At 38.7% G+C, this 10,847-nt stretch overlaps 1 protein-coding gene across 1 annotated transcript in view; it reads left to right on the top strand.

Moving 5' to 3' along the window:
- The first annotated feature begins 727 nt into the window (after window positions 1–727).
- The window catches only part of RASGEF1A (RasGEF domain family member 1A), a 54,969-nt gene continuing 44,849 nt past the window's right edge, over window positions 728–10,847 (top strand). Inside the window, exon 1 of the mRNA XM_062001721.1 lies at window positions 728–827. Coding sequence (XP_061857705.1) covers window positions 810–827 — 18 coding nt within the window. The 5' untranslated portion in view covers window positions 728–809. The remainder of the gene's footprint in view (window positions 828–10,847) is intronic.

The following is a 10,847-nucleotide window of genomic DNA, read 5'->3' as shown; positions in this document are numbered from 1 at the left end:
TTATTATTTTACTTATCAAGGATATAAATACCATTTGGAAAATCAATTCAAGTTTCCAACCAGAATACATCAGTTATTTTTTCTATATCATTTAACGGAGCTTCTGAAGAACACTTGGTACACTGTGGATGCTAATGTGCAAAAATCAAGTGCAAAGAATAGCCAAATGAAAATCCATCTTTAAAAAAGTCAACAAGTTTAATTCCAGAGTGTTGGTTCCAACCTGTCAGATTTCCATAGAAAACACTGTAAAAAATTTCTAGCTGGATTTGCATTAATTTTATCATGAAAAAAAATAGATAATGAAATGAAGACATCCAAGAGATGTTGCCCTAAAAATCATACCAAACAAAACCCAGAATTTTGGAGACATTTTAGCAGTAATGATGTAAGAAAGCAGTCAGTTAGAAATGCCTACACAAAACCTGCTTCCTTTCCTTTGCAACATCTGAACGCTGCTCTTAACTGGTATGGCAATTCCTATAACCTGTTGTGTAGAGAAACCAGCCATGGTTTTGCTATAAGAGGGACAGGAATGGAAGTTCCCAGTCACTACCCACCACGCAGCACATGACACTTATGAAGTGGAAAGCTGACGCTCATCATTTCCTCTTGTGTACTACCTTTCATAGTACTTTCAGTTTCTCTGGGCTATAATTGTAATGGAAAACATAGGGCTCATCACAGCCTCCAGCACTCATTGCCTGAAGGTAGAAACGAAAGAGAAGTGGTTAAGCAGTTCTCTGCTTGTGTAGCAGCTTATGCAGGGACAAACTCCAGCGTGCAGGGTGCCCCAGCTGTGAGAAGACATGGTCCTGGAGAGCTCGGTAAGTTTTGCACAGCGCTGTGCTCTGTACTATTTGTTCCAATGTGCTGATGGTGTTTTAAGAGTCATATACACCTCTGGGCAAACTACAGTGAGAAAGGCTCTGTGCTAGGTATTGCTACTTTAGTGCCAGCAGAGTTCAGCGATCAGGAGGCACCTAGGCATACATAATAGAGTCAAAGTTAATACTATGTTACAGAGGCAGAGCATTCAAAATTGTGAGGCAGTTTGTAAGTTCACTTGCTATTCTGTGTATTATATCATACTTGGATCACATCTAATTGATCCCATACACAAGGTGGTGGCTTTATCCAATGTTGATGTGGAGAAATGGAAAAGGAGGTTGATATTTCATGTTACTATAGTATATGATTTTTTTTTCCCTTGCATGGAATACCAGAAGAGACAGGAAAAATCTATTTAAACAAATATTCACCAAGAGATGTTTTCAGTACTGTGCAGGCAGGCTTAAAGTTCAGCTTTCCACAGAAATTTGCCACAGAATTTTCCTTTTAGCATCAGCCCATCTCAAACTCAGCTGGTGTTCCCCAGAACATTATTAATAACCTTTCAGATTTTTTGAGTCAAAGATAGGCATTGTATGTCAAAGATTTCAATCTCAGTCCCTTGTTTTTTTTCTAATTAATTTGTTGATTAAACAAACAATGCTGAAATTTCAAGAGTAACAGGGCACATGAATCGCAACAACATACACCTTTGGTTAGCTTATGAACAGTCTAAAAAACCTTTTTTTGTATGATCAAAAAAAGAGGAGGTTTTGATATATTAAAAAGAAAAACCATTAGAAAGTGAGAACTCTTATTTTCAGACATGTGAGAGATACCATCTCCAGAAAATGTGGTTCAGGGGTTTTTCAGTGTAACTTCTGCTAGATCAAAAATACTATTTTGGTACTTTACAAAGAAATTAGTGTTTCTTCTGCAGCAAATAGGATCCAATCTGCACGGAGTTTCTCAGTCTGGTGAACTGAAGCTTTAAGTGGATTGGTGGGGACCTGATGCACATAAGCTGTGCAATCCCTTGAGAAACGATTTTCAAATTAACTAATAAGATATTGCGCTGCTTACAGCTTATGAGAAAGAAACAGTGAGCAGCAACAGCACATAACTACTATGCTGGGGATTTAAAAGCTGGATTTAGCTGTCATGTCCATAATTCTTAGTGCATGGGTTATGTAAAGGAGTAGGTGAGACGAGGGTTTAGTTTCATATTAAGTAAAAAGGCTTGTAATGTAATTGTAGGATTAGTAAAAAGTGAGGCAGCTTTGCTCTGCTATTTACATATCAAGGCAGTTTATGGAAATCCTCACATGCAAAACTTCAATAATTGAAAATGAGATTCAGAAACAACTTACTCTTAAAGGACAAGCATCATAATTTTTGACATTAAAATATTATGCATAGATAAGAAACTGGTAAATTTTCACAAGATACTTTAAAGGTTACATCCCCATGGAAAAAGAATAAAATACAAGAGCTTCTTAACCAGCATTCAGAGTTTTGCCAGTAGTATACTTGCAAGTTTCCAGATATGTGAACATGTAGACTGTCATTTACAAGACTTGTATGCCCAACAATATTTTGACAGTAATTACCATTCACCTTGAGGTGAAAAGTTAAGGATAGACAGAGCAACCAAATTACCTTGAGAATAACCTGGTAGAGGTAGCATTACAGTATGTGGGAGACACTTAAGAACAGAGAAACTATTAAGACAATAAAAATTAACATGGAGGGTCTTGATGAACTTATCTGGGAAGAGAAACTAGAATGATTAGAATTAAGGACAGAAAAATCACAAATTTAGCAATGATATCTACAATCAGAAAATGAGATTATTATCAAAGCAATCTTTAGAAAGGACAGCACTTCAAAAATAGAATGGTACAAAACCTTTAGACTTCACACCAGAATGCATCAGTGAAGACTACTAAGGTGGCAGCTCTGTTTAGCATAAAGAAGTAAGAGTCATAGATTTCAGACTCATAGAAATGTCATGTACTAGTGGAACAAGTGATCTACTTGTATGCAGCTGCAAAAAGGGGCAATTCCAAATAAAAAAACAGAGGACTGAAGTGAAAGTGCTTTGCTTGGAATACATATCAAGCCACTGAGTACTGCTCTCTAATCTGTGAAACCAATTTCAGAACTTCCCCACTGAAACAGAAAAACATATAATCTCTTTCAATACAGATGACATGTTAGGGGAGATGAAAATTTAATGAATACATAAACAGTTCTGTTGAAAATTAAGGTTATTAAAGAGAACTCTTTTATGCTTGGTGTGTAAGTAAGGACCTCTAGTTTCAACCTTTAGCTATGATCACCATGAAGTTGGATTACTGTTTGTCACACAGCCATCCATGCACAAGCCCTTGCAACTTCTGTCCTAAGGAGACAGGGATCAACCTCACTGTCACATTCCATTAGGAGAGAAAAGCTGATAAAATGTACAGGGATTCCAAGGTGACATAGCTTCTTTCATTACATTTGTCACAATATTGATTAGATTAGGTCTGAAGTCCTCCTTTGGCCTGCTACTGACCCACCACATCTCCTGGGAAATTCTGCAGAGTAGGAGACAAAATTGAAAATGACTCGAACAATAGATGTGTGTAGCTCATGGGACTCATAGATGTGACAAGTGCTGGTTCTTACTAACTATGCATCCTAAGCTATTAATCCCAAACTTGAAGACTGAATATTACATTAACTTCTTCACAGTAGTTAGGCTTTAAGAGCTTAAAAGCAGGAAAGTGACACATCAAATATTTTTATTTCTTTCACTGGAGTAAATAAAATGGGCAAAGTGCTGCCTAGTTCATTTCACCCACCAAAAATGTAAAGAGAAAATAAAGAGCAGACAGATTTTATCTCTGTGAAGCCTTATATCAACTGTCTTCTGCAGTATATTTAGTTTTAGATATTATGTTCATGCAGGACAGCTGATGATGTTCCAGCTCAAGAGAACTGAGCAGCTGAGCCATATGGCATTCAGGTAATTGTAGCAGTCAATAGCTAAAGACCCCTATACCTGTTCTTAGGTTTTCAATAGGCTTTACTTATTGGCATTAAACACTGCTAATATAACACATGCCTTTCATTGGCATGGCCTTCGTATGTGACAGATTTGACAGTTCTGAAGGCACAAAGGACTACTCTGAATTGCTAAATATGTTTTTTGATTTAGGCAGAATGGAGACTAGACATTTTTTTCCTTTTTAAGAATAAGGTCATTTTTATCCTCTTTCACACATGGCTACTCTACAAATACCATCAGCAGGCACATCTGAATTACAAGGAGCCTGAGCAATAAGTTCAATAAATGTCACTCCTCTACACCTTCATCTCCTCCCACATATAACACCCACTTCTCTGACAGTACTAAAAAGATGGCTTGATTTTTGCATTCTTCCTCCTACTCCTTATCTTCACACAGCTTTACAAAATACAACAGCAAAGCAATTAGCATCCTACAAGTAAAACAAACATGCCTATTTGTGGTAGAGAAATTGTAGTCACACTCAGTGACCCCACCTGAGACAAGATGACATACACTATGGTAGCCTGGGAACCACAAGCTCTTATGAAACGTTAGCTTCTGAATTTGCTTCTTGTACACTATGAAAGATAAAGCAACCTGAAGCTAAACAAGAATTGTATATTTAATTCCAGTTTAGCATGACAGAACATTGCCATCTAGATCCTGTACTTATTTCTATGTGAGGAGAAAAAAAAAACATATCAAGAGAAATAAAAACCTGGGATTTTCTTCACATAAAATGTTATTACCTACATGTACCTATGAAAATACACATTCCAGGTTGCTACTTTGATCTTTTTCTCATTGGCTCAACTGTCTTCAAAATTTAGTTTGAGAAATTAGAATCAAAGAATCATAGAATGGTAGGGGTTGGAAGGGACCTTTAGAGATCACCTAGTTCAACCCACCTGCAGAAGCAGGGTCACCTAGATCAGGTCACATAGGAACATGTCCAGGTGGATCTTGAAGACCTCCAAGGAAGGAGATGCCACAACCCCTCTGTGCAGCCTGTGCCAGGGCTCCCTCACCCTCACAGTGAAATTCACAGTGAAATTCTTTCACTCTCTTCTTAAACACTTATTTTTTGCTCAGAAAAACAGGAGTTTCTCTTAATATAATCCCAGCATTTTTACAATAGAAACTTTTTGTATATTACAGAAAGATTTGACAGGGTAATTAATGTTCCATTGAAAAAGACTTTAAAATTAAGGGAAAGAACAATAATTGATTGTGGATTCAGTTTAATTAAAATTGCTTTAAATATGCTACAGGATACTTAAATTGAGAGGGATTCATCTATCTATAGCCATAAAGATTGCTCCAACTCAAACAAAGTACCTTAATGTTTTGCCTGTAGGTTATTACTGTGCAAACTTCAATTAAGATCCAATAACAGCTTTTACATCCAAAATGGCTTGTACTTTGAGAACATCGAAGAACCAACCTTCAGAGTATTGCCTGGGAACAGTGAATTGATTTTTTTTTCCTATGCTTTAAGGGCTGAAAATTTGGGAGGGAGTTCAGCCAGGATTAGATTTTTCCTTGGAAGGGTCCAAGTCATCTCACAAAGAAAAATATTTAAAAGATCCTTTCCTGAATTGTTAAACAATATTCTCTAATTACATTACGCCTATGCCCTTGCTCATACTGTTAAAAGTGGTACCCCTCACACATAATAAAATACAGAAAACCTGAGCACAGACTGAAAGAAAAAAGTGACTATTCCTCAATGTTATAATATACAATTTATAAAATGAAATAGATATTTTTGTTGCACCCAGCCATTTTTATTTTAAGCACAGCCATTTATTTTTAACCAGAATAGATCACACAAATCTACTAAGAGGACATTTCTCTTGAAACTCTTCATTCAAACTAAAATGAGAAGTGCCTTTCCTTCCTCTAAGAAAGAATAAGCAGTATGAACCCGTGGAGAAAATAACTTTTGACAAATTGTAAATGGTTTTAATTCTTTAAGGTCAAAGAATATTGCATACTCTATTTGGTCTTGCCCCACTTGCCTTGTCCCTATCTCTTCATCCTCTTTTGTGCATTCTTTTCTTACACATACACTGCTTTACCAGCTCATCCACATTCCCCCCAGCATGTACCTGCTTTGTTCCCTTCTCCATACTAATCTGGCCATGTAGCCCAGCTGTCTTTTGTAGCATACTTAATTACATTCCTCTCCTATCAATTGCTGACCTCTTCATTACCACTGCTAGGTTTGGTTACAAGGAATAGGATTTATTCCTATCCATTCCCTGCTCCTCTTTACAGCTCCACACCCCACCCCCCCCCCCCAAAAAAAAAAAATCTTCTGGTCTAAACAGAGAGATATGCTAGACCTGCACACACAAGCCTTTACAAACCTCCATCTCTGTCAACTGGTAGTCTGTAGCCCAGAAAAAAGAAACATTAGCTGAAAGCTGAGAGTTTGTGAAGAGTGTAGATCGCAGACTTGACATAGGTGGTTTTGTTTGACATTTTCTAATGTCTCTTTCCACTGTAAGAACAGAAAGCTAAGACATCCTAAAGCTGGTTCTCAGATGCATGACTTTGCTACTTTGCAAACTTCAGAAGGAGGCCACAAAAAGAGGGTGGAGATGTAAAAAGCAATGTCATTCTTTTGGACTATGCACAGCTTGCTTGTGCTGGGATGCTCTCCTCTCCCTGGTGACTGTTTCAGCTGAGAGTCTAAGGTATAAATATGTCCCTTGCCCATATTCCGTTCGCACCTGCAGAGAATGAGCTTGCAAGTCAAGTCTGAAGAGTACTGTAGAGCACATAAAAAAGAAGCACACAGGAACCCACTTCTTTGAAATTGCTGACATTTTAAAGGATGAAAGAAGCTTGAAATCTCCAGGGCTCCAGCCTCACAGGCACATAAAAAAAAATCCCCAAAACTCTTAAAAGAGAAAAGAGATAGAAGAAGGAGAAAAGCTGCCTATGTCTGTATTTAGAAGTTCATATATTTAAGTCTGTTGAGGAAGGAAATAGGTTAGAAAACTGACAGCAAAACTGACTTTCTGGTACAAGTTTGATTTTTTTTTTTTTTTTTTTTTAGATGAGAAATAGGTCTCAAATTGAAGTTAAAATAATCTGCTAAAGCAGTATCAACATAATTTAGCCACTAAAGGGCAAGGAGTTAGGAAAACACAGGCTAGGAATAGGCTGGCCAAAATATCATTTGCTTTCAGGGAGTGTACATGTGTATCACCAGCAACAGGCTTCCCATTACAGTTTTTGCCAACAAGCAATAACGGAAATGAACGTTATTGCTTATTTTAATATGCAAGTAAAACTATCTTACAACACAGAGTAACTGAATACTAAAACTGGTTCTGCAAGTCTCTGATACACACAAGCATTTTAGCCAAACTGTATTTTTGAGAGTAAACTAGAATAGCCATAATGCATCAAGGGTAGCATTATTTCTCTCATATGCTGATGATGTCTGCAGACTGGATATGTAATACTGGATAATACTGGATAATACTGGATAATATCTATCACTAACTTTGATACTCATTTGGAATGAGAAGAGTAAGTCTGCATGAGTTGCAAAGAAGGAAGATGGGCAAGTTAGGATAGCAGAACAGCAGCTAAACACAGTAAGCTGAGGTGGGGTACAACCAGACTCCAGTTGTCTCTGCATTGTGTGCAGGACCCTGGGACCTTGCAGAAACTATAGACAAATTAGAGTAATTTCCAGGTTTCTTTGACTTCTGCTATGGGGCATCCATATGTGTTTCATGACTACAAAAGCAGGCAGCAGTACTGAATGCTTCCAAATTATAACCAAAATTAGTTTGGAAATATTATTTTATATTGTCTTCTGCCACATCTTTTGACCTTGCTTTTGTCATGGAAAAAAAACCTCTGAAAACATTTTTTGCATAGTTTGCATAAATAAATGAGAGAAGGAACTGATATCCCCTATATCTTTCATTTCTGGAGGTCCTAAGGGAGGAGTGAGAATGCACAATAAATAAATAGTCTTAAGTTTAAAGAACATACTGTAAGCAACTAAAGCTCTACCTCTTGCAAAGCTATAGGCAGTGTGATGAATAGCTTAGGAATTATATCAAATTGCAATAGCTTTCCCTGTAGGCCAGTGATACCCAGGAGAAAAAGGTCTCTGCTTTGAATGAGAACATTAAATTTGATTTGACTACTCTAAAAAAAACCCAACTCCATTTAGATAGATCTCTTTGCAAAAGCATCATCTTCCCATTTTGATCACAAATTAAACAAGAAAAAAGTAAATAAAGAAGTCAGGCTGAGTGCATGCAAGAAAGGGAGCACCTGCATTAAGCATTCATCTCTTGTAATGAATAACAATAAATGATGAGCATTGTTCCAACCCTACCATTCTATGATTCTGTGATTATATCTGATCAGCACCTTCCAGTATCCTGACTCAGGACTGCACAGTAACAGCTGTACACTGTACTAACAGCTCCTTTCTTAAAAGGTTGTTTCTGTTAAATGAAACTTGTCAATAGATTGAGTAAAGGATTTAGAGCTCCAGTTACTGACGGGCAGAGATAACATCTCAGAATTGTGGAATTCACCCTAACTACTTGGTACTTTCTTACATTCACACCAACCAACAATAATCAGATGTTTTATGACTGACTTGAATTTTACAGAATAGGCTCTAGCTGGCTACTGACTGGTCAAAGAACACAGGAAAAGTCATAAAGATTAAATGCAGAGTACACACATGCACAGATGCAAATCAGCACTAAGCTAGTGCTTCAGGCAGAGGTGCCCTTACCAGGCGATGGCCCACAACAGTGGTTTGGTGAGGCTGGCTCTTCCCAAAGGCTGCTGTTCCCATGACAGCAAGCTCCTATTTCACCACAAGTTTAGCAACTCTTTTCTGCACCATCGTCACTGATTAATGCTCTGACCCCTGACTCGTTAACCTCAGCAGTAACAAAACAGAAGGCAAAGGCTCACAGACACAAGTTTTAGATTGGTTTAAAGACTGATTTTCCTGGGTGGCAATGACAGGACTTGCAGACTTGTTTGCTTGAATAAACACAGGCCTTTTTTACCTCCCTTAGCCTTTTCTGAAATTTAGTAGCAGTAGAAAAGTGAATAGGTAACTGTTCCAATACAACCTTAAATAATTCAAAGGATCACATTCTTTGCCTACTTGAAAAATCAAGAGCAGCCAATGTAACATAAACAAGCTCTTAATCCATTCTAAAATAAGAAGAACATAGAAGACAGATGATAGTAAGATTTAATTCAGTTTCTGTTGTGCAGAATGTAAAAAAAAACCCTGAAAGCCCCTCTCTTGGAAACTTAAATAGGAACACAAGTTTTAAATAAACTTCTTCAGGGCACAGCTGCAGGGAACAGTTCATGATGGAGCAGTCCTTGAAATGCTCTTGTGCCATTTCCTGCAGGCACAGTGCAGATTTAATCACTGCAAAGAGCTTCAGCTATGCTTAGGAACTTTGGTCTTCATGGTGAACCTAACTAGAAAAACCTTGGAGAAAAACAGCTCATTGCACCTAAGGTCCTCAAACAACCCCTATGCTCCCAGACAGGGGAAGCCAAACAAGGCTCCAAAGTCAAATGTTCAGATGACACCAGGGGCTTGGGATGAAGTGGGCAACTGGTGAAAGGTCCAGGCCACCCAGCCTGGAAGCACCACAATTCACCACTAGGCCAGCTACTTCCACTTCTGCCTTCCTCAGTTTCCTCCCATGTAACACAGCAAGGCTGGGGACTGTGTCCAGGATGTCTCCCTGCTACTCAGTTTTGGCACAGCTGCACAATAGGGCCTCAAGGCACTGCCACATGTGCAGACACTCAAAGTGGTGATAGGCAAGCTGTGAGAATTAACCCAGAGTTTCTGTGGCTTGTTTGAAGTACAACAGAATACTGTCTACATTTCAAAGCAATGCTAGAGCCAAGCAATGAGAGAGGAGTTTTATACTTTCAAAGCTTTGATTTCCTATTTTTCAATGGGCACTGTGAAGCAGCACAGCCGGCTGGGAAGCGTTGGGGCACAAGGCTTGGCAGGGAGGCTGAGCTCCCCAGGCAGGCCAGAGGAGCACAGCAGTGACTGGGGAGCCTGAGTGCAGGAGCAGTCAGAGGTCACAGCCCAAGTGCAATATTGGCAAGCAGCTGCTCCCTTCCCTGATTTGAAATGATGGCAAGGAGACAAACGCTTGCCAGGACAAAAACAAGCCTGGAGAGCAAAAGTGAACACTTCTGCTCTGCTGTGTAGGCTGCTAGGGAGCATGCCAGTAGGCACTTCCAGCTGAACAGCTGGAGGAGTAGGTACAAGCAAGAGCACAAATTTGAAGCCTTAGGATATTCACCACTGATAGTAGGAACAACCCATCAGCTGTTCATGTGCCAGTGACTGAGTCACAACAAACGGGCACTCTGGCAGATTTTACAGTTGCTTGCTGCAGCGATGTGCTTTGTAATAATACACCAGCATCTTAACTAACTGCTACAGTACTACCGACCCCTTGGGATACCTTCATCCTTATGTGCTGATCCAGTTATTTTCAGTGCTCAATTAAGTTACTTTAGGCAAAAAAATACCCCAAAACCTGGGAGAAGGAAACACAGTTGGTCATGCCTATAATCTTACATCTGTATCTGTAATTCCAATCACAAATTATTCTTTTACGTGATTGTCAGGCAGAGAAAGCTACTGCCAGCACTTCATACCCTGGTTTTGAGCACTCACAATTTCTATTTAAATTACCAAGCAATTAGCACCCACGGCAATTAACATCACATACGCAGTACTCCAGTTGTACATCCTCTAGTAATTCTTTCCTGCCATGGCAAAGGACTTGTTTTGACAAGTTACTTCTTTTTTAATTCAAGATTGCTAGGTACTTTTCACTCAGATTTTCAGTTTTGGTTAGTCACTGTATCCTCAAGGTGTATGTGCTATCAAACAAAGTAACAGAAT

This window comes from Colius striatus, chromosome 8 (assembly GCF_028858725.1).
Source record: "Colius striatus isolate bColStr4 chromosome 8, bColStr4.1.hap1, whole genome shotgun sequence".
Classification (NCBI taxonomy): domain Eukaryota; kingdom Metazoa; phylum Chordata; class Aves; order Coliiformes; family Coliidae; genus Colius; species Colius striatus.
The sequence above is the reverse complement of the archived record's forward strand: the minus strand, read 5'-3'. Positions and strand labels throughout refer to the sequence as shown.